The sequence below is a fragment of the Petaurus breviceps genome, unplaced genomic scaffold (genome assembly GCF_028583685.1).
Source record: "Petaurus breviceps papuanus isolate PSGF00001 unplaced genomic scaffold, PetGlider_PUasm1.0 112, whole genome shotgun sequence".
Taxonomy (NCBI): Eukaryota; Metazoa; Chordata; class Mammalia; order Diprotodontia; family Petauridae; genus Petaurus; species Petaurus breviceps.
This window is the reverse complement of record NW_027185601.1, coordinates 3001229-3025494: the sequence shown is the minus strand read 5'-3', so window position 1 is coordinate 3025494 and position 24266 is coordinate 3001229. Positions and strand designations below refer to the sequence as shown.

The 24266-nt window shown below is 37.9% G+C and overlaps 1 protein-coding gene across 1 annotated transcript in view; it reads right to left on the bottom strand.

Moving 5' to 3' along the window:
• The window catches only part of LOC138157377 (contactin-associated protein-like 2), a 2155842-nt gene that overhangs the window by 304278 nt on the left and 1827298 nt on the right, over positions 1-24266 (bottom strand). Inside the window, exon 16 of the mRNA XM_069082919.1 lies at positions 12979-13149. Within this exon, the coding sequence (XP_068939020.1) occupies positions 12979-13149 (171 nt within the window). The remainder of the gene's footprint in view (positions 1-12978; positions 13150-24266) is intronic.

Sequence of the window (24266 nt, the reverse complement as noted above, 5' to 3'; positions counted from 1 at the left end):
TGCAATTGTGTACAAATTTCTCCTGGTCCTGCTCTTCTCACTCAGCATCAGTTTATATAAGTCTCTCCAGGTTATTATGAAGTCCGTCTGCTCCTCATTTCTTATAGCACAATAGTATTCCATTACATTCATATACCACAACTTGTTTAGCCATTCCCCAGTTGATAGGCATCCTCTTGATTTCCAATTCTTTATCTTTGTGACTCCTTTATGCATTAGGATTTTTGTTATAAAGTTTCTAAATTTCTTATTAATACACATATTTTTGTTGGCAAGTTCCTTCTCCTCTCTATCACTTTCAGATTTTTTGGTTTATAGGATTCTAAATCTAGAGAAGGAAAGAACTTTAGAGTCCATCTACCCAACCTCCTTATTTTATTCTTGGGGAAATGGAAGCCCAGATAGATGGAATTACTTGCCCCAGGTCAGAAATGTAATAAGTGTCAGAGGTGGGATTCAAACTCAAGCCCTCTGACCCTAGAGCTAATGAATTCTTCGATTATCCTAGTAAACTGGATGGAGGAATGGAAAGAGCAGTGCACTTTAGTTCATCCTTGCCTACTGGTGACAAGACCTTCAGCATGTCACACTTTCTGTGTCTTAATTTCCTCATTGATACAATTGAGAGAAAGAGTGCAGTAGGAAGAGAAAATAAACATTTATTAACTGAAAAACAAGAATACTTACACTATCTAACTCTCAGGGCTATTTTGAGGATTGAATGAGGTAATATAGGTGAGTGTTTTGTAACTATCAAGTGCTATGTAAGTGTGAACTATTTTTGATTTGAGTGTGATCTCATCAACTTAGATTTATTCCTCATTTTGGGGAAAACAATGTCTCATATTTTCATGCAGGTTGGATACAATGAGAAAAGTTCCTTGACTTCAAGTTTTGGTCTTTCTGACTTTCTAACATATTTTTTCACAGGAAGGTTATGGCAACAGCCTTGACTGACTTTGATCTCAACACTGCATGGAAAGCACCTTGGGTTCTCAAAGAATCTGCCCCTCTAACATAAGCTCTCAAATCTTAACAAGAAGCAAGTCCTTCAGATGAAACATGATTCAACAAGGTGGAGGCAGAACAAAAGAAAAGGCACAGGTATGAAATTTCACTAAGCAAAAACAAATGATGTAGGAATAGTAATACATTTCTTTATAGTAATATGACCCATGTACAATGGAGGCATTCAATGAAATGACTTGGACACCATTAACAAGACCATCTGCCCTGAGGAGCAGTATGTGGAGATTTACTATTATAATAATATTGACTCTGATGCCTCATCAGGTTGTGGTGGTGGGTCTGATTTCTGGAAGGCTATTGTCATATATTCTAGGAGGTGCTAACAGAGTCAAAAGGTTTTAAGTAAAGTGCTGGGTATCTGATGAGCAGTGCAACTGAGTTCAAAGAAGTTTCCTACAGAAAGGTTGACCATAATTATTAGAGTCATTGGAAAGTAGAATGGGCTCTCTTGGGAGGCAGTGGCATGTCCCTCCTAAGAAATGTTCAAGCAAAAGCTATATGACTGCTTTTCAAATATGTTGTAGAGGCTAATTATTTTTCAGGTAAAGGTTGGACTAGTTGGTTATTGAGGTCTCTTTCAACTCTGAAATTCATTGTTCCTATGACATGCACAGTTTTAGATCTGCTCAGAATATAATTTCACCAGAGAAGGATGGAGTAGAAATATACAGTAAGAGCAACCTATATCTACTTAGCAATGGATATAAATAAATGGAGAGATATGTGGGGTGGCTTAGAAATCCCCTGGAATCCTTTGGGGAGAGATGGATAAACCCGTAGTAGAGAGGTTGGAAGGATACCAAATTTGGGCAGTTATGTATCTGTCTATTTGAGGATACAGTCAATGATAATGACTTCTCTGTAAAATAGAAGTGAAGTGCCAGAGGACTGGGCAGGGACTACCTGCCATAAGAACATAAAGATGCCAACAATTACAAAGGTTAAAAAAGGAAAAAGAAATGGGTAATCTCAGTAAAACAGGGTAATGAGTTCGCTGTCACTAGAGGGTTACAAGTGGAATCAGGACTGTCTGGCTTAGATAATGCCTGCATTGTGAAATTGTCATTGGGAGAGATTGGATCACTTCCAATCTCTGGTTTGATATCTGCTAGTTGGGTAACTTTGGGAAAAATCACAAACTCTGAGTTTTCATGCTCTTATGTTTAAAATGGTTATAACACTTGTACTACCTTCCTCACATAGGTATGATGAAAAGGACTTTATAGGAAAACATAAAAGCCAAATCGCAGTGATAGAAATTGCAAAGGGAAAAAAAGTTACAAATTTCCTATCTTTTCTGAGATCTTGCCCTTTCAATTATTCCCTTTTCCTTTTTCAACTTCAGTCTGTCTTTATGCATTAACTCCTTCCCTACTGCCTACAAATATGCCCAGCTCTCTCCTATTCTTTGTATAAACAAAAAACCCCTTCGGCTATCCTCTATTTCTTCTACCCATCTTCAAGAGACAAACTGCTGTAAATTATGATATATATTCAACATCTCCACTTCTTTGGCTTTACTCACTGTCATTCTCAATTGTACTTCTGACTTTATCACTTGGCTGACATGGCTCTTTCCAGCATCACCAATGAGCTCTTTATTACTAAATCCAATAGTCTTTTCTTAGTCCCTCTTCTTGACTTCTATGCAGTATCTGACAATGTTTTCCACTCCCATTTTGGGGTACTCTTTCCTCAATGGAAGTTGACTTTTATACTCATTTAATCCTTTATATCCATTCACTTTCAAGAGTTTGGTATTTTCTCCTTACACAGCCATCTTTGTTATGTTTTCTCCTCTCCTCTCCACTCATATCATAATCATCTTCCTCATTCTTGCATAACTTCTCAGCTGGCCTATAAGCAGTAGCCTCCCAATTCTTCTTCATGCATCCATACTCTCCTCTCTCCAATCCATCCTCTACTCAGCTGCCAAACTGATCAGTTCTCATGGTGTTTGTCCCTTGTTCAGTGGATCTGTACTGCCTTTAAGATAAAATAAAAACTGGCATAACCTGGCTCCATCCTACCTTCCTTCTTTCACTTTAGTCATACTCATTTACTCTGTAGTCCAGTGACATTGGCCTCCTTGCTGTTCCTCATACAATATATTCTATTTCCCAATTATTCATTTTCACTGGTTGTCTCTCATACTTGGAGTTTTTTCTTCTCAGCTTGGCTTCCTGAAGTCCCAGTCCAAATCACAAGAAACCTTTTCTGATCTTCCTTAATGTGAATGTCTTCCCTTGCTGGAGGGAATTTATCTTCCACCAATTTATCCTTTCTATATTGTTTATACATAGTTTTCACATCATTTCCCCTGTTAGATTGTGAGCTACTTGATAGCTGGGACTTACTTTTTTTTCTTCTTTTTTTGGAAGGACAATTGGGGTTAAATAACTTACCCAAGGTCACAGGCTAGTTTTGTGTTAAGTGTCTGAGGCCGGATTTGAACTCAGGTCCTCCTGACTCCAGGGCTGGTGCTATACTCACTGACCCACTTAGCCATCCCATGGGATTTTCTTTTTACCTTTCTCTATACCCCCAGTTCTTAGCATCAGTACTAGGCACATAGGAGACACTTAATAAATGCTTATTGTTCTAACTTGATGATCAATTTCCTTAAAATGTTGTAAAACAACAGTGATAAAAAGAACTAGGTGCTACCAAACTTGGCTGAATAACTAACTTGAAATTTGTCCTGATTTGTCCTCACTGCTCCACAAAGGCATCATAGCACAGGGAAGTGGAATTTTCCATTCCTCATCGAGATGTGTGTAAGATGCTTTAAATATACAGAGCTGTTCTAGTTCAGAAATAGCAGAAGGTAGATTACCATTTGTCGACTCTTCTGATTCATCAGCCTTGATTTACTCTACAGGATCTTTCTCTGAATATTCCTCATAATCATTTGAAGAAGAATACATCTTGGCAATGGATGCTTTTACTTTTTGTTCCTTTCTGAGCAGAGCAGATTGACAGAGTGTAGCCTCCTGAAAGTTTTCTTCAGTATATACTGCTAACTGTCACTAAGTGGAAGTGCTCTTCCTTAGAGATACCCTGCTAGCAGAAAGGCTGAAACTATGTCCACATGAAGAGATGTAGTTCACAATATTTCCACCTGGGGCAGCAAAAGCCTTGCCTTCGGTGAAGCCATGAAACAGACCCTCAAATCTAGAGCACCAGGAAGGAGTTCAACTGGAGTGAGAAAGCAGCCCATCTGGTAGCTTCCTATTTTTAATTAATTCTTTTTGACAGCTAGGTGCTTTGCTCTTCCTCATCAAGTACTGTGTGTGCTTTCAGGATCCTCTAAATGTGGTGCTCTGGGGAAGAGCTTTGGCTGCCTCCCCCCACCCTAGTTATGTCTCCCTCAACATGGAAGTCTACCACAGTGCAGCAGAAGTTGGAAAAAAAAAAAGAATTGCATTTGCTTTTGCAAAAATCAGAGTGTTGACTATATATAATTGAACACCTAAATTCTAATATTTACATAATGGACCAATTAAAAAAAAAAAACCCAACCAGTTTGGTACTCAGTGTGGAATGTTCTATTTCTTCTACTTAATAAAAATAATTACTAACATTTATATAACACTTTAAAGTTTTCAGAGTGCTTCACATATTTCATCTCATTTGAGTTTCACACCAACCCTGTGAGAGAAGTATTATAAGCATTATTCTTCTCACTTTTTAGATGAGAAAATTGAGTCTTATAGAGCTAAAGCAATTTGCCCATGGTCACACAGTTATTACATATCAGAGATTAGATATGAATGAACCCAGGCATTTCAAATCTAATAACCTAACTAAACCCTATAAAACACTGCCTCTTGTACCAAAGTATAGTCCTGGGAAGATGTTGGGGCAGGGACCAGAGGAGGAGGGGTTGAGATGGCACTTGCTTTCAACTTCCAAGATGTTTCAATTTCAATTTGAAGTTTACTACATTTTTTTCCAAGCTACTTTTTTTTTTAAGCAATTGGGGTTAAGTAACTTGCTCAAGGTTACATGGCCAGGTGTTTCTGGGTGGGTGCTAAGTGTCTGAGCCTGGGATTCAATCTCCTGGTCATCCCAACACTGGAGCTGGTGCTCTTACTCGCTGTGCTACCTGGCTGCCCCTCCAAGCTACTTTTTCCAAGAAATATATTCATTCCTGACAGCATATATCCATAATTGCTTCTAAATTGTATTTAACTATTAGATGTTCAAATTTTGACCTTTTTGCTTCAGTGTTTCAATAATGGAGATCTTTCATAGAATCATAGAGTGCCAGAGCTGGGGGATCCTCAAAGGTCATATAGTCTAACTTCTGCATGGTATGGATAAAGGAACTGAAGACAAAACTGGTATAATACCCTACAGTTTAATTAATAAAACTAGGACTAAGGGCGGCTATGTGGTGCAGTGAATAGAGCACTGGCCCTGGAGTCAGGAGGACCTGAGTTCAAATACGGCCTCAGACACTTAACACAAAAACTAGCCATGTGACCTTGGGCAAGTCACTTAACCCCAATTGCCCTCTAAAAAAAAGCAACAAACAAACAAACAAAAACTAGGACTATGGGTCTCCTGAATCCTAGAGTGCCACATGAATTTATCTGGGACAAACAATTTTTATATGATTTCACTTCAGGAAAGTGATGGTCATGTGTGTGTGTGTGTGTGTGTGTGTGTGTGTGTGTGTGTATGTGTGTGTGTGTGTAGTAGGCTAATTTAGACAGCCTAACTGTCCAGATAGACCTGGCTTCCATATATAACCACACGGAGTTCTCTTTGAGTTGAATGTTCAGTTTTTTGTCACTCTCATTTCACATTTCACTGTTGTCTTTTGTTGCAGTTTTGAATCTGTGGCTTTGAAGAATGGATATTACTCCAAGGAAATGTGTCAAAGTGGTAGCTTCTAAATAAAGAGAATAAGTCAATTACTGTTAGAGATATTGTTGTACTATTGATGTGAGGAAGTAAAGTGTTTCAAGGACCATATAAGCCCACAATGAAAAGGGAGACTGAAGCACAGACAAGAGCATGGTTAAAAAATGAGAACCAGGCCAAGAGCTGGCAAACTTACTATGAAATAATTAATTCTTAGAAAACAAGCAAAATTTTTCCTGGAACCAGATTTCAGGAAAGGTGATCTGGAACGTACCTAGAAGTGGATGACCAATATGGTAAAGGAACTGGTTTTATTTAAGCTGATGAGGAGAAAACTTCTTTGATTTTAATATGACCTTTTATCCCTCCAATATTGCCTTAGCTTTCCTAGTTCACATGCCACTCAAATCCAGCCAGGATTCTTTCAATTTCAAGAATAGAGCTCACCATAGTAGTTCTACCATTGCTTGGTTTTATGACCTTTTGTAGTTAATGCAAAATATCACTGTGCGGTAATTTTGTAGTTGATAAAAGAGAATTATTTAATGTGAGTAACCTTGAGCAAGTCACATAACTTTTGTGGACCTTTTCTCTGGTCTACAAATGAAGGGGTTTTACTAGTTTGTCTCTAATGTCCCTTCTAGCTCTAAACCCACGATACATTGATTTTACTCTTGATTTATTTCATTTAGGTGGAATACTGCATCTAACTGGTAAATTGTAAGCATTTGGTATATAAATCTTTATGAAAGAGAAAGTGTTAAATGCAACTGTTATTGAGGATGAGAATCATTATAATTTTCTTTTTTGACTGTGTATTCCTCCCCACTCTTTAAAATGTGGAGATGAATGTCATGAACATACTAGAATATGACTCATTAGTAAGAAATGTCTTCAGTGTGCTTTGGACTCTGACAGAAGGGCACAATGTAAATGATTAAGAGAAATGTCATCATAGGAAAATCTGTAGGCTAAAATCACAGTTTAGAGAAGGGAAGTCTAAGGAGAAAAATAAAAATTGAACTCCTAAGAGAAGGTGAGGTCAGGAAAAATAATGAGTTAAAAGCAAAAGGAGGAGAGAAATACAAAAACCATTAACACCAAAAGCTACATCCTCCTGAACCATCTTGGTTGTCCACTGACTGCACTAACAATTAGGTCCTTTAGATTTACTGATCTATGTAAAGAAGAAAATGGGCTGGAGAGAATTCTCCATCTCTGCCAACCGCTCTATGGGTCTTGACAAGGAAGAGTCAGCAAGGAGAGTGCTTGATAAATGGGCCAGCCAAAAGCCCCAGCCATGCTCTTATCAGCATTTTATCACTGTGTTCTTCATGAAAGCACTTCTTATCATTTACACTGAAAAGCTTTTTTTCAAATCGTGAAATGTACATTTCTACCCATAAGGCAACTATCTTTGGGTTTTTCTGAACCCCAATGGAAATAATATATAATAATGATTTTCCATCTGATATTCTTGATTTCACAGAACTTTGAAAATACATTTTAACTCCTCATAGTCAGAGCAGCAACAGGAGCCTCAAGCATAGGCCAGCAGATAATCTGATTTGCCCCTTGAATGTCACAGACTATTATGTTAAATATAAAGCAGGGATTATCTAGGTATAGGATAAAATGAAAATCTGAGTCTTAAATGTAGTGAGATCAGCAGCTTTGTGTCAAAAACTTTTCATCTTACAAGAGGCCTGGGGAACCTTTTAAAGTATCTTTAGATTGTTCATAAAGGGAAATGAACAATATTTTATTATGGAATTGCAAGTGTAAACATATGTTGTACTGCCTTGGCCCTCTCCAATATCATTACAACTCTAGTACAGACTTACATGATACAGACTACATAACAAAACAGTAGCAGGTTCATAGATTTAGAGCTGAAAAGGATATCTAGTCCAAGTATCTCATATTAACAAGGAGGAAACTGAGGCTCAGAAAGGTGGATTGATTTCAGATTGAGTGATCTTTCTATATTTGCATTTATGGTTCAGTATGAGACAGTTCCTGTCTGTTTAATGATGACAGATAAACACATATTGTTTTTCTTAACTGTTTTTTCAGTGACATATAATAGCATACATACTGGGAGGGAACTCTGTGTAGAGGAAAAAACATGCTGCATTGAGATTCAATTTGAATCCCAGGTCTGCCACTGGATACCTATTTGGATGTGTATGGAATTACCAAAATGTATAATTGCCTACCTATCATTCTTTGGTCCCTCTCCCATTTCACCTCCATCCCCAAAAGCGATTATTCCCTCTCAGACCTCTCAGAGCACTCTGTACCTCTTTTTGATTTATATCCATTCACACACCAAACAATTATTAAGCACCTATAGCATTGACTATGTACCAGAATAAATATAAAATTTAGGTAAGATACAATTTCCAGATTCATGAGATTTATAATCAAGTTCAAGGATAAGACATAAACACAGATAACTCCAACACACAATATTATCTAGTGTTAGCAAGAGGCAAAATGAAGTACAATGTGAAGTCACAGAAAAGAAGGAACAATCACTCTGGAGATCAGGTAAAGCATCGCAGAAAAGGTGATGGCCTAGTTGGTCTTTAAAGGATGAATAGGATTTCATTGGGTAAAAAGGGGAAGGGCAAACAACATGCAACACACAGTATAAACCAAGGCATGGAGCCAACAGAAAACACAGAGGGTTCAGGGTTTAGAGAACAGACCAGTTTGGCCAGTCCACAAAATATACGGAAAGTGGCAATGTAATACAAACTTGGAATAGGAGGCATAAGATCTTTGTTATCCTACAGGGCCTTTATCCTTATGAAGTTTATCATCCTTTTCACTCCATCTCTGCTCCCCCTACCATGCCCTTCCTACCCCAGCAAGGTGCCACCTATAGTTTATAAGTAAACCAAATGTATAATTCTGCCAAAATCAATATAAATTTGTACTGATCCAAAACAAACCAGACAAAGCTCCGAGTGATTTTATAGTTAGAAATCAGGTGTTTCAAAACTCTTCTTCCTTAAGCTCTTCCTGGCTTCCTTTAATTCTCAACTAACATCCTACTTTCTACTGAATGCCTTCCCCGATCACTCAGTTCCGCCCTTTGCTTGGTTAATTATCTCAGATTTATCCTTTATATACCTTGCTTTGCATATATTGGTTTGCATAGTATCTCCTTCATTACAATGTAAGCTCTTTGAGGGCAGGGGTTGTTTTTTGCCTCTTTTTGTATCCCCAGCACCTATCACAGTTCTTGGCACACAGTTGGCACTTAATAAATGTTTACTGATTAAGGGAATGATTCCTTCATGCAAACATATTCTTTAATTCCCCTGAATTTTCTGCTGGGCTTATGTTGGCTCTGGCCAACAACTTATCATGCAGCACATGTAACATAATCTCTCTGTTTAGCCCCAACTCCTTTATTTCATGTAACCTTTAAAAATCCAATCCTTTCATTTCTATTTTATGATTATATCCCTTCTGTGCTATCTCTCCCCTTACCTAGGACTGTCTTACATTTCCTATTTAGGGCCTCTGCCTTTATTCTCTATTCTGCCACTCTTTTCAAAACATTCTTTTCAAATGGTGCCCCTTACCCCTTTCTAATATCTCTTCTTCTTAGAGAGCTGTTTCATTTCCTCCTATCCTTCAATATGAACAGATGGAATTTAAAACTGCCTCATTACCATTGGACCTCCACTACTGCAAGGCCTCATCATGACCCTTGGTTCTCCAAAGCTATGCCAGTGGAATGCAAGGTCTACTAAACCTGAAAAGCTTAAAATACTCGCTTGGCAACTGTTATTTAAAGTCCAGTTTAGGTAGGTACGATGGTAAGAAAATTCATCATCATAAGGTGGCCTACTTAGGGAAGAAAATTTTTTTATTAGCTGCAGTAACTCAAGAAGACCAGTGACTCAACTACAGTGGAAATAATACAGGAGTTAGAATCAGTAAAGAACTGAGTTCAAATTCGACCTCAGGTAATATTAGCCTTAAGACCCTGGGTGAGTCATTTAACCTCTATTTGCCTCAGTTTCTTTATCTCTAAAATGCAGACAAAAGTAGTACTTAATTTTCAGGATTGTTGTAAGGATCAAATGAGATAATACTAGTGAAACACTTTACAAATCTTAAAGCACTATATAAATGCTTATTATAATTATTATTATCAGTGATTGCATTCCTCATTGGTTGAGTGGGTATCTATACTAGGGAAAACACAGATTCTTTGATGCTATTTATGAAGGTATTACATTGTAAAAAAGAAGAAAAAATCCCTGTTCATTATTCCCAGACTAACCTATTTTCTCATGTGATAAAAAAAAATGAGTATATGAGTTGGCTTTTGACTAGATTAGTGGTGGAATACCGGATAAAGAGTTGACCTTAGAATAAGAAAAATCTGGGTTCAAGTCCTGCCTCTGACATCCTGGCTGACTTTGACTATTGAGTATTTTAGTCAACTCTCAAAGATTATATTTGCAGACAAAGGGTTGACCTGCAGTGGTAGAAAGTTTCCCCTACCTGGAAGTCTCTGAATCAATGAAACCACAGTAGCAGTTCTAGTTTCTATCCCCATTCCTTTGACTTGATTAATTTCAAAGTCATTTCACCAAGACATTTAAAAACTACTTGTTTTAGCAGAAGTATATATTGTTGGTGAAAACCATAAAAAATAGTTTAAAAAGGATTGATAAGAAACTAATTAGCCATGTTCTTTCCCCCAGTAACTTCCAAAATGTACTTTAAATTGCTTTTCTTCCTGTTCTTCTATTGCCCTTCCCCAATTCCTCTCCAAAATCTTCTCTGAGATCTCAGTTTCCGTGCTTGACTTCCATTACTTCAAAGCTCCCCTTTCCCCCTTTAATGTTGATAGCTTTGCAATTGGCTTTAAGTGAATTCAACAATTCATGCAACAATTCCACAAACATCAAATGCTTGCTATGGGCAAGGAATTGTGCTAGGGCCTAGAGATTCAAAAACAAAACAAAACAAAAACCCAGGAAATCTTTATCCTCGAGAAATTTGCTTTCCATTGAGATGGTGGTGGTGGTGCTGCTGCTACTGGTGGTAGACTCACCAGAGGAGCAGAAACTGAGAGTTGGTAAGATCAGACACCCTCTGGTCAATCCCCTCATTTCACACATGAGGAAATTGGTCCAGAGAGTTGTTAGGGCTTGTTCAAGGTCATACAGATATTAAGTAGCACAAGTGGAATTGAAACTCAGGTCCTGTGACTCCAAGTTCCGTGTTCTTGTTAGCATACAATGTTGCATACAAGCCATATACAGTGTGATGCAAAGGTTATTCCAAGGAGAAAGTGCTAATGATCGAGGGATTCAGGACAGATTTCACAGTCGGCAGGTGAAACCCAGGCTGTTTAATAAAAATAATAACTACTACTGGAAACATTTATATAGTACTTTAAATTTCATAAAGTACTTCACATATATGATTTTATTCTCATGATAACTTTGGGAGGTAGGTGCTATTATCAACCACATTTTACAGATGAGGAAACTGAGGTAGACAGAGGTTAAATGACTTGACCAGGATTATATAGCTAGTAAGTGTCTGAGGAAGGATTCCTCACGCCAGCCCAAGAATTCTATCTACTACACTCTGTGATTTTAAGACAGAACACAAAACAGCATGGTTTGAAAAAAAAGGGATTTTCATTAGGTAGGGTTGAGAAAGGAACCCCTTCCCCAGATGGAGGATCGTTTATAAAAAGGAACAAAGGCAGGAGAATCGAATATAATATATGCACAATGGCTAGGATTTCAATTAGACTAAAATGGAGAATGTATAAATGGGGCAGTCACGTGGCACAGTAGAGAGAGCTCTGGGCCTGGAGTGAGGAAGACACATCTTTCAAATCATCGTTCAAATCTGACCTCAAACACTTACCAGCTGTGTGACCCTGTGCAAGTCATGTAACCCTGTTGGCCTCAGTTCTTTATTTGTAAAATGAGCTTGAAAAAGAAATAGCAAACTAGTATCTTTGTTGAGGAAACCCCAAACAAGGTCATAAAGAGTTGAACATGACTGAAAAGACTGAACAACAACAACAATAGCAGGAAAAGTGGAGCCTGAAATAATAGCGGCAACTAACCTGGGAAGAGCTTTGAATATCAGTCTGAGGATTTTGTAGTTTATTTCGGAAGCAAAAGGGAACCATCACATTTCCCCTGAATGTGTAGCGTTTGGAGATGGAAATGTGACTGTGTGGTTCTACATTGTGACAGAAGTACTCAATATCAGGATACTTCCAGATATCCAGAAGCACCCAGACAGACTTCAAATTCACCAAAACAATACAGTAGAAAGTACTTTTCCATCAAATCTTTATTCCATTAGCACCACACTGGAGCTTGGATTTTGTTTCAGACCCATAAGCTTACAGCACAAGGAACTTCTTCTGGGAAAAGTCCCTCCACTGCTGCTGATTGAGAGGCAGTGTGGTACAGAAGAAAGCTAATTCTAAAGTGAAAGAACCTGGGTTCAAACCCTGCCTTCCATGCTTGGTACATGTTGTGACATTTAGCAAATACTTAATCCTTCTTAAGCCTCAATTTCCTCATTGGTCACTATTGTCTTTGAGATCTGCTTTAGCACTAAGAGTTTAAATGATTTTCTCTTAGCCACACAGCTAATAAGTAGCAGAGATGGGACCTGAACTCAAGCCTTTCTTTCTTTTTTTTTCTTTTTGGAGGGAGGAAGGCAGGGCAATTGGGGCTAAGTGACTTGCCCAAGGTCACACGGCTAGTAAGTGTTAAGTGTCTGAGGCCAGATTTGAACTTGGATCCTCCTGACTCCAGGGCTGGTGCTTTATTCACCTAGTTGCTCCTCAAGACTTTCTTAAATCTGTTTACAGTGTTATACCACTTCTTCATTTTAGCTTAAGCTGGCTAGATCAGTTTGACCTCAATGTCACTTTAGTTTCCACAGAGATTGAAAATAACTATACTTTCAAGTTTTCTATAAGCACAGAACCAGAATGATGGCATCCCCCCAACCAACACAGTTCCCCATGGTTATTAATGCAGGTTTTGAACAGAATAAACTCACATTTCAGCTCAAGTTTGATGAAATCTGTATTCCCCAGATTCTCCAGAAACACTCCATCAGCAGCTGAAGTTTTGAAGTAGAAAGAGATGTCAGCACTTGTTTCCCCTTGGAAAGTAGAGAAGTAAAGGTAGGATGATGGTGTAAAGAATGAGGCAGCATTCCAGTAGTTCCCTGTGGAAGGAAAGGAAAAGACAATCTATTTAATTTAGGGGCCCTACACAGCCAGAACCTAAGTAGCATACATTTCTGGAACTCCAGTAAATCTTCTCTATTAGTAAGAAGCCCATGTTTTACTTCATCTTTCTTAACAATGATGACACCAAATCTCACAAGCAAACACAGTTTTGACTTTCTAAAGGGAAAATGACAGATATTTTGCAGAAGAATGATAGTTGGATTTCAATGTACTTTTGCAGGGCAAAATTCTTTGTTTAATTTGCACCTCTTGGGGTCTGATCAATACCAAAACTACACACTGAAATCTTTGGAAGTCATTTTAATCAGAAGGGTAAGCCTTCAAATTCCATACAAAATCCACAATTTGTACCATTATTGATTATTTGTTATATTTATAGAGCAGGTTTCCTCTGCATGTTTCCTCTGAAGAGTACACTGTCTGCCCACATCGATTGCTATTAGCTTTCTTTTACATTTTCTATCCGCACCTAAGCCATTTTTAAAAATTCAATACACATACATGATGCGAGTTTTGCCTTAAAATGAATTCTATTCATACAAAACATTTCTTGTAAAATATTTCAGCACAAACCCAAAATTAAACATTTAAGTTTCCTCTATCACCACTCTTGTTGTCTTTGTCCCTAGAGACATTCCTCAAGCACCGAGTAATCCCAGTTGTAGCTTCTATTGAATTGGTGGCAGGATGAAATGAAAAGTCCATCAGAGAAACATTGAAAAACTTGCTAAGTAAAGCTGTCAGTAATGGAAAATATTACTGGCTATTATATCATGAAAAAATACAATGTTAGAGTTGGAAGGGCCTTTAGAGGTCAGGTACCACATTGCTGGGATCAGATCTTACCCTTGCTTCAGAGTGGTAGGATTTCCTAGAGGACTACCTGTATGATGACTGAGAGGACAGGTATACCAATTACTAGACCCCTTGGACACACGTATCCTCTAGGGCAATTCATATTAGACAATAAGAATCTCTCATTGAAAATAGACATAAGGGGCAGCTAGCTGGTGTGGTGAATAAAGTACTGGCCCTGGAGTCAGGAGGACCTGAGTCCAAATCTGGCCTCAGACACAACACAAAAACTAGCTGTGTGACCTTGGGCAAGTCACTTAACCCCAATTGCCCTCCAAAAAGCAAAAACAGAGAAACAAAAGAAAGTAGACATAAAAATTGCTTGGGGGGTAATGGGGATTAAATTTTTTGACCCCAGGGGTAGCCAAATGGTACAGTAGATAGAGTATCAGCCCTGGAGTAAGGAGGACCTGAGTTTAAATCTGGCCTCAGACATTTGATACTTACTAGCAATGTGACCCTGGGCAAGTCACTTAACAACAATTGTCCTGTCAAAATAAAATTTGGACCCTGGAAGAATTGAGTTCATCATAATTTGGTGAGGTTTGCCTAGCAGACCAAAGTATTCAATTTGAACTTGAGTTCAAATTGTGTCTCAGAATCTTATTTGCTAAGTTACCCTGGGCAAGGTAAACTTCTCTGGGTCTTAGGTTTTTTATCTGTAAGATGGGGATAGGAGTACCTACTTCACAGGGTTCAAATGAGAATCAAAGGTGATAATATAGCAAAATGCTTTGCTAGCTAATAATGGTGATGGTGATGATGATTATAACAAGAACAAAGCCAAAAAATTCCACCTTGAGAACAAAGTCAATTGAATACTCTCAACACTCAAGGATATAAAACTATAGTTAGATGCTAGACTTTGTCACAATGATTTGTGCCAGTGATCTACCCAAGCACAGAACTGCTTCAGTCTTAGCTCTTTCTGATCCACTGCCCTGGACATCTCAACCTCTGTGTCTTCTAACTACCATAGCCCTTCTAACTCCGGACTGACTAACTCCTACTTTCCTTGATACTACCCGATCTAACCAAGACTGTATAAACCAGGTCCTTCAGTGTTCCCCAGCAAGGACAGTCAACTTTTCCAGTCTGGTGTGGTACTCTTCAGTCCAATTTACTCATTTTAAATCTCAGAACTAGGATGTGAAGTGAGTCATCTGACAATATTAGCTGATATCAATTTTTATACTTTATGAAGTACATTCCATTTAATATATTATTTAATTGTCAAGGCAATGCTTTGGGCTAAGTTGTACAAGTATCGTTAGTTATAATCTATAAATGAAGCAACTGAGGTTCAGAGTGGCAAAGTAAATAAGAGGTATTGTGATACAGTGTTACCACTAGAGCACTAGATTCCCTGGGTTCAAATTCTTCTTTTGTCACTTCCTACTTGTGTAACTTTTGGGTGAGTTATTAAGTATTAGTTTCTTCATCTATAAAATGTCTGAGCTGAATTAGAACATCCCTTCTAGCTCTAGATCCAAAATGGTCTGATTCCTATGTTATATTCAAGTTTACAGGGTGGCAGCAATGGTATTGGGAACCTTAGCCTCCTTCTGTGTATGATACCATACCGTCATCATGAATGAAATTTCCTAATGAATATTACTTTCTGACATGTTACCCTTCAGAGTTCCAGCAACATTACCTCTTTTCTCAGACACAGTCTACAAATTAAATGATTTCTATGAACAATATTTAGAAAACTTAGGCTGAGGAAAGGACTCGATCTTCCCTCAACTCAATCCAACAAGCATTTACCAACTTCCTACTGCACCAAAGGCATCGTGCCATTTGCCAAGCACAGAAAGACAAAATGAGAAACAGTTCTTGCTCTCAAGCACTTTACATCCAACTGGGGTAGATATGTGGGTGGACAGATGCAGCATGCAAACAAATAAGTAATCTTGTAAGATTTCTTTTAGACATCTCATTAGGAGTTTAAATTACTAAAAAAGATGAAAGATAATGGAAGATAGAGGATACTAGAAGAGTTTCATATGTGGAGATCAATATTTTAGCACTTTTTCCTCCTGAAGAGCATGGTATAACTATGGACAGACTGAGAATAGTCCAGAAACCCCAGAAAATGGAAGCACTTTCAAGGCAGAGACTGGCTGTGTGTCCATCTGCCTGGGGGAGGGGGGAATTTGGATGCCATATTAAGATATGTTTGTATCTGTTCCCCAGAGATGCTTGTTTATTTGGTCCATGGGCAAAAGAATCAAGAAAATACCCTTCCTGCCACTCACACAGCCTGCTAAGTAAACAGAGTAACTATTCCTTTCAGCTATGTACAGTTTCACTGAATAAGGACAGATACCACCTGTGCCTTTGCATGTCACACTGTTCTATGGTGACCTGAATATTATGGTTGCTCAATAAATATTAATAAATGTGAAGGCTGCTGAGTTCTGGAGAGTGTCTTGACTAGCCCTGCCATTTTCCTTCTCCATGATTTCATTTACATTGCTGCCTGTGTATATTATTGGTAGGCATTTTTTATTTGTACAGCTGGGCTACATATTAGAAAAGCATATGTTCTTCTAACTTTAAGGCTACTGAAAAGTTAATAAAAGAAAATGAATACTAGGCACAGGGCACCAGCACCAAGAATGGGCCAGATACTGAGTTAACTACCTTATGATGTAGGGATTCCAATTTACTAGCTGTGTGACCTCGGTGGAAATCATTGATCTTCTCTGAGCCCCAGTTTATTCATCTGTAAAATGAGAGGGATGGACTGGATGGCTTCAAATGTCTCTTCTAGTTTTAAATGGTAAGCTTTTTCTTCTCAGTTCTATGACTGGTTTCTTTTTTTTTTAATTTTTAAGTGGTTTATTTTTATTTTCTGCCAGTAACAAATAAAAACAATTTTTAAAACCCATTTTTAAAACTTTGAATTCCAAATTCTCTCCCTTCTTCCCTCTCCTCTCCCACCCTCATTTAGAAGGCAAGCAGTTCAATATAGGTTATACATGTGTAGTCATAAAAAAACATATCCATAATAGTCATGTTGTGAAAGAAGGCAGAAAAAAAACTCAAAAAAAATAAAGAAAGCAAAAAATTATGCTTAAATCTGTATTCATATACCATCAGTTCTTTGTCTGGGGATGGATAATATTTTTCATCATAAGTCCTTTAGAATTGTCTTGGATTGTTGTAATCCTGAGAATGACTAAGTCATTCACAGTTGATCATCTTACAGTATTGCTATCATTTAAACCATACATTTCACTTTGCATTAGCCCATGCAAGTTTTTTCAGGTTTTTCTGAGAGCATCCTACTCATCATTTCTTATAGTATAATAGTATTCCATCATAATTACATGCCACATCTTCAGCTATTGGACATCCCTTCGATTTCTAATTCTTTCCCCCCATTAATAAACTGTAATAATTGTTTGTACATATAGGTCCTTTTCCTTTTTTTTTTTAATCTCTTTGGGAATACAGACCTAGTATTGGTATTGCTAGGTCAAAGGGTATGCATGGTTTTATAGCCCTTTGGGCATAGTTCCAAATCGTTCTATAGAATGGTTGAATCAGTTTACAACTCCACCAATAATGCATTTGTATTACATTTTTCCTATATCCCTCCAACATTTAGTATTTACCTTTTATGTCCTATTAGCCAATCTAATAGGTATGAGGTAGTACCTCAGAATTGTTTTAATTTGCATTTCTCTAATCAATAGTGAGTTAGAGATTTTTTTCATATGGCTATAGATAGCTTTGATTACTTCTCCTGAAAATTAATCCTATGTTTTTATGACTTATCAATTGGTAAATGACTCTTATTTTTTATAAATTTAATTCAGTTCTTTCTATATTTGAAAAATGAGGCCTTTATCAGAGAAAAGTGCTTCAAAATGTTTTTGTCACTATTGTTAATTGTATTTCCCTCCACCCTATACCCACCATGTTTATTTTGTTTTCTCTCCTTTCACCCTGTCCTTCCTCGAAAATGTTTTGCTTTGAATAACCTCTCTCCCAATTTGTCCTGCCTTCTATCACCACACTCCCTTCTCTTACGCCCTTTCCCTCCTACTTTCCTATAGGGTAAGATCAAGTTTTATACCCAACTGAGTGTATGTGTGTGATTCCCACTTTGAGCAGTTCTGAAGAGAGTAAGGTTCACTCATTTCCCCTCACATCCCACCTCTTCTCCACTGTAAAAGCTTTTTCTTGCCTCTTTTATGTGAGATAGTTTACCTCATTCTACCTCTCCCTTTCTCCCAGAGCATTCCTTTTTAATACCCCTTAATCTTTTTTTACATGCCGTCCCTTCATATTCAACTCACACCTGTACCCTCTGTCTATATATACCTCTAAGTACCCTAATAATGAGAAAAGTCTTATGAGTTACAAATATCTTCTTCCCATGCAGAAATATAAATAGTTTAACTTTATTAAGTTCCTTATGGTTCCCCTTTCTTGTTTACCTTTTTATGCTTCTCTTGAGTCGCATTTGAAAGTTAAATTTTCTATTCAGCTCTGGTTTTTTCTTCAAGAATTCTTGAAAGTCCTCTATTTAATTGAATGTCCATTTTCCACCCTCCCCCCATCCTAGCTTTGCTGGATAGGTGATAGTCGATTGTAATCCAACTCCTTTGCCCTTTGGAATGTCATATTCCAAGCTAGTAGATATAGGGAGGAATATCTGACTGGAGCAGGGGGAGTAAAGGGGAAAGAACAGGGGATCTGGAGTAAAATACATCTTGGAGTAAAGTAAAATCAATTAATCTTAGCCAAGTCATTTAATCTCCCTGTTCCTCAGTTTCCTCCCCTGTAAAATGTACTAAATGGCCTTTGAAGTCTGTTCAAGTTCTAGACCTATAAGTCTATGAGTCTGTGATCTAGTCAGTTCCAAAAAATAGGCAGCTTTCTCACTAAAACCTAATTCACAGTCAGTGATCTCCATGGAGTGATTGTTCCTTCCTCAGACTTTAAATCACACTTTGGCTCTTTCTTGAATCTCTTGCCCAAAATGATTCTTCTTATTAGTTACTGCATGCTTTACTGCATGCTTACATGAAGGTTCATCATCCTGAGTTCAAATCTTGTCTCAGACACTTACTAAGCCATGTTACCATGTGTAAGTCACTTAACCCTGCTTACCTTGGTTCCTCATATATAGAAATGAGCTGGAGAAGGAAATGGCAAACCACTCCAGTATCTCTGTCAAGAAAACCTCAAAAGGGGGGCAGCTAGGTGATGCAGTAAATAGAGAACTGGCCCTGAACTCAGGAGGACCTAAGTTGAAATTCAGTCTCAGACACTTAATACACTCACTAGCTGTGTGACTTTGGGCAAGTCACTTAACCTCAATTGTCCTCCCAAAAAAGCAAAAAAACAAACAAACCCCAAACCCAAAAGGGTTTATGGAGAGTATGATATAGATGAAATGACTGAACAACAAATCTACCCCACTGTTTAGCATAATGCTTTGAACATAGTAGGTTAGTACTAAATAGCTTCTGAGTATATAATTGAAGGAATTTATGCATAATAGGGCTGTGCAGCCGACAGGCCTTTGTCTTAACTATTTATCAATTATTCTGGTTTTTAAAATCTAGAGAAATGTAATTGGATTAGGAAAGTGAAATAGGATAATGGTCCTAACATTGTTATATGTTTTTCAAAGAGTATCAATTAAATAATAATAATCCTCTTACTCCTCTCCCTCCCCCTCCCCTCCTTCTCCTCTTCCTTCTTTCTTTTCTTCCAAATAGGAAAGTGAACACTGGGACCTTTCTATCTTTCCTCAATTTGCTATATGAATACTCTCTTTTTTTGAGTAGTCCTTGTGATTATTCCTACCATTTGAAAAGATTATATGTTCTAGATCAGAGGTGGGGAACCTCAGTCAAAAGGTCATTCTTGAGGACCTAGAGGGCCACATGTAACCTTGAGGCCACAGGTTCCCCACCCCTGTTTTAGATGAATTGGTAAACTCATTACTAATAACATACTAGAAAAGTAGCATGTTTAATGGTAGACCCATAGGCTGGCCACATGTATATGGGAAAGAGCTATGATTTTTGTTGACATCAGCATGGCAAACTCCTTGTGTGGAAATTACCTGCACTGACTCATATACCAATCATTTGTGACTTAGTAGAGAAGTCACAAGACATTTTCTGGGGCAAAAAGGAGTAAAGTCAAATCAATTAATCAATTAGTAAACATTTGTTAAACACCTATTTTGTGCTGGGTAAGCACTGTGCTAGTCTCTGGGGATATACAATTCTTATCCTTAAGGAACCTGCATTCTATCAAGGAATCTATCAACAGGATGTACTAATATTAGGACATATCAGATGTATACCAATGAGGACAAAGCAACTGAGGTGGGAGGAGGCAGCAGAGGTGGGGAGGCAGGAACGAACTCAAGGAGAATGTGGTCTTTGAGCTGAACTTTGGAGGCAGAAAATTACTTTAAGAGTTAAAAGTGAATAGGAAGTGATTTTCAGGAGTGGGAGGACAGCCTATATAACACACAATTTATAGATGGGATGTCATGTGCAAGCAACAACAAGAAGCATGGTTTGACTAGTCAGTAGAGTGTCTGAGGGGACATGACCAAGGTCCCCTGAGTACTCAGTCTCAGGGAGGGAATTCAAGACCGGGTCTTCCTTACTCCCAGGCTAGTACTTTATCCATGTTACCTCTATAACTACATTTGATATATCAAAGTGTATGTGTGTGTGTGTGTGTGTGTGTGTGTGTGTGTGTACATTGTATGTATGTGTATGCATTTGAATTATACACACAATGTGGCTCAGGAATGAAGAAAATGCTGTTAGCATTCAATGCTGATAAACACATTGGGTCACTTGAAGGAAAGACAATATATAAATTCAACAAATGATCAATAAAAGCACAAACTGTGGCTTCCACATTAAATTTGAAGGTCAATACTACTGATTAAAATGACTTCCAAAGATTTTAGAATAAGTTTTGATATTAAATGAACCACAAAATATATACTCTAAAGAAACATATAAATGTCTATAGGAATAATAACTCATCCTGATAATGCTTTAGTATTTTCAAAGCATTTCCTAGGCATATATTCCAAAGAGATTAAAGAAAGGAGAAAAGAACCCATATGCAAAAAGTATAGTAACTCTTTTCATAGGAGGAAAAAAAGGAAACTAAGGCACTGCCTACCTGCTGAGAAATGGCTAAACAATTTATGGCAAATGAATGTAATGGAATATTACTGAGCCATCATAAATGATGAAATTTTAGATATATTGTATAATACATATATGTATACATACACACAGAGTTGCCCTATTCTGAATCAATGTAGGTTATCATAGGAACTGTCCTTGGTATCACATAGTAGAACTAGTCAGCCATAATATGAATTATTACTATGAATTATTATTAAACTCAATATATGCAGCTGAGGTGGGGAGATGTTGGGTTTGATGTTAAAGGCTGTGATCAGTCATATTTGTATTTAGTTGCCATTGTCTGTATTTTCTGTACTTTTTCTGGCATTTCAAATATATCTTATTTTTCCTCCCTTTGGTGGCTAACCTCCTTGATGAGGCCATCAATACTCTTGCTTCCTTTCTTTTCATTCTCTTCTTAACACTTTAAAGCCAGACTTCTGTACTCATAATTTAACAAATCCTTCCCTCTCCCAAGGGACTGATAATCCCTTAATTGTCAAATCCAATTTGTCTCTTCTCAATCTTTATCTTTCTTGACTTTTCTTTGGCTTGTGATATGGATGGTCACCCTCTTTCCTTGCATACTCTCTTCTCCCTAGTTTTGTTTTTTCTTGGAAGAGGGAATGTAGGGCAATCGGGGTTAAGTAACTTGCTCAAGGTCACACAGCTAGTGTGTCAAGTGTCTGAGGCAGGATTTGAACTCAGGTCCTCCTGACTCCAGGGTTGGTACTCTATTTACTGCACCACCTAGCTGCTCCTCTAGATTTTTAAAAACACTATTCTCTTCTTGGTTTACTTCTACTTGCCCGACCACTCTTTCTCCTTTGCTGGATCATCATCAAGATCATGCCCACTAAGAACAGGGGGCCCTTTTCTCTCTTCATGCTAATGATGATCACATTAACTCCCATGGAAGCAATTATTATCTTTATTTTGATGATTGTCCAATCTATTTATTCAACCTCATCTTCTCTACTGATCTACATTCTTACATCTCCAACTAGCTACTAGAGATTTCCAACTGGATGTCTTACAGACATCTTACATTTAACAGGTCACAAACTGATCTCGTTTTCCTCCCCCTACCCAAATCCTCCTTTCTTCTGAATTTTGCTTTTCTCCTTGATATTACTACCATCTTCCCAATCACCAAGGCTCACAACTGGAGTGTCATCTTTGACTCCTCACTCTCTCACCCTCCCATATTTAATCTGTTGCCAAGCCCTACTGATTCCACCTTCTCAGCATTTCTCTTTTATACCCCCTTTTCTCTTGGACACACAGCCATTAATCTGATGTAGGCCTTCCTCACATTATGCATGGCTTATTACAATAGCCTTATGGTTATTCTCCTTGTTTCAAGTCTCTCCCCACTCCTGTCCATTCTCCATTCAGCTACTAAAGTGATCTTCCTAAAGCACAAGCTTGCCCACGGTGCCCTCCATCCCCATTCAATCAACTACAGTGGCTCCCTGCTAACTCCAGTCTCAAACAAAAAATCCTGTTTGCTTTTTAAAGTCATTCACAATCTAGCACCTTCCTGCCTGTTCAATTTTCTTATATCTCCCTCCTCTTCAGTCAAGTGAAACTGGTCTTCTTGTTGTTCCTTATGTGCATATCTGTGTTTTTTCTAGCTGTCCCCCAGGCCAGGAATCTTCTTCCTCAGCTTCTCCAGATTCCTTCAAAGCTTAGATAACATTAACCTTCTGCAAAAAGCCTTTCTCCATCCCCCTACTGCCTTCCTCTCTGAGATTATCTTCCAGTTTATCCTGTATGTATCTTGTTTGTATATAGTTGTTTTTACATCTCCTCCATTATACTGTCAGTTTCTTGAATGTAGGACCTATTTTTGTCTTCCTTTGTATCCCCAGCACACAACACAGTTCTTGGCATGTATTAGGTGTTTAATAGATTCTTGCTTACTTGCCTTGGTATCTTGATACAAATTGAGCTACATAATGTGAATTAAAGATAAAAGTTGGGAATTAGTGGAAGAAACTTGCAATGTGTATGGTTTTAATGTACCAAATAATTTTCCTGATTGAAAATTCAATAAGTGAATTCAACCAACATTTTTTAGGTATCCACAATATTCAAAGCATTGCACTAGACGCTAGAGATAGAAATGCAAATGTGAAATAGGAATTTACTCACTGGGAGAACACAAGCTGTGCATAAATACATATAGTACATGTAAATTTTAGGAAGGTGAGAACTCTAACAAATGGGAAATTCATAATGGCTTCATGGGAGAGAAACACCTGAGGCCCTGTTTTTAAGCCTAAAATACTTTAAGAAAGGCAGGTCAAACATACACATATGTAGATAGTGACATATATGGGGGGGAGAGGGAGAGAGGGAGACAGAGAGAGAGGGAGGGAGAGGAGGAGAGAAAGAGAGAGTGAGAGGGGGGAGGGGAAGAGAGGGGTGGAAGGGGAAAGAGAGATGGGGAGGGGGAGGAGAGGGAGAAACCTCTTCCTTTTTGCCTCTCCCCATACCATATTGTGTACTATTTTACAAATACTGGTTTTGTATAGATGGAAGATTGTTCCATCCAAACTTGAGCCAGGGCAGGGCATAGCTATAGGGAGTACTAGATAGCAAAAGAAAGAAGAAAGCAGGATGATCTGATCCAGATTTCAGGGCTTCAGCAAAAAGCCAGAAAAGAGCCTAACAGCTGACCAGAAAGATGCTGGTAAGGAAAGGCTACAAGAACATCATGTGCTCAGGCACACATTACAGGGGACTTTTTTTGTGTTAAGAAAAGGCTTAGTGAAGGGACTTTTGACAGAGAAGTGGTAGGTAGAATCCAAGGGAACTGCCTGAACAGGACTGAGTTTGCTGTAGAGAAAAAAAAATCATTTCAATTCAAACCAAATCATGATACCTGAAATCTAGCAATTCAGAAACAGTGTGTATATATATAAATATGTGTTGGCATATATATTTATATTTGTATATGTGGACATATATAGACACACATATATCCATATCTATCTATCTATCTATCTATCTATCTATCTATCTATCTATCTATC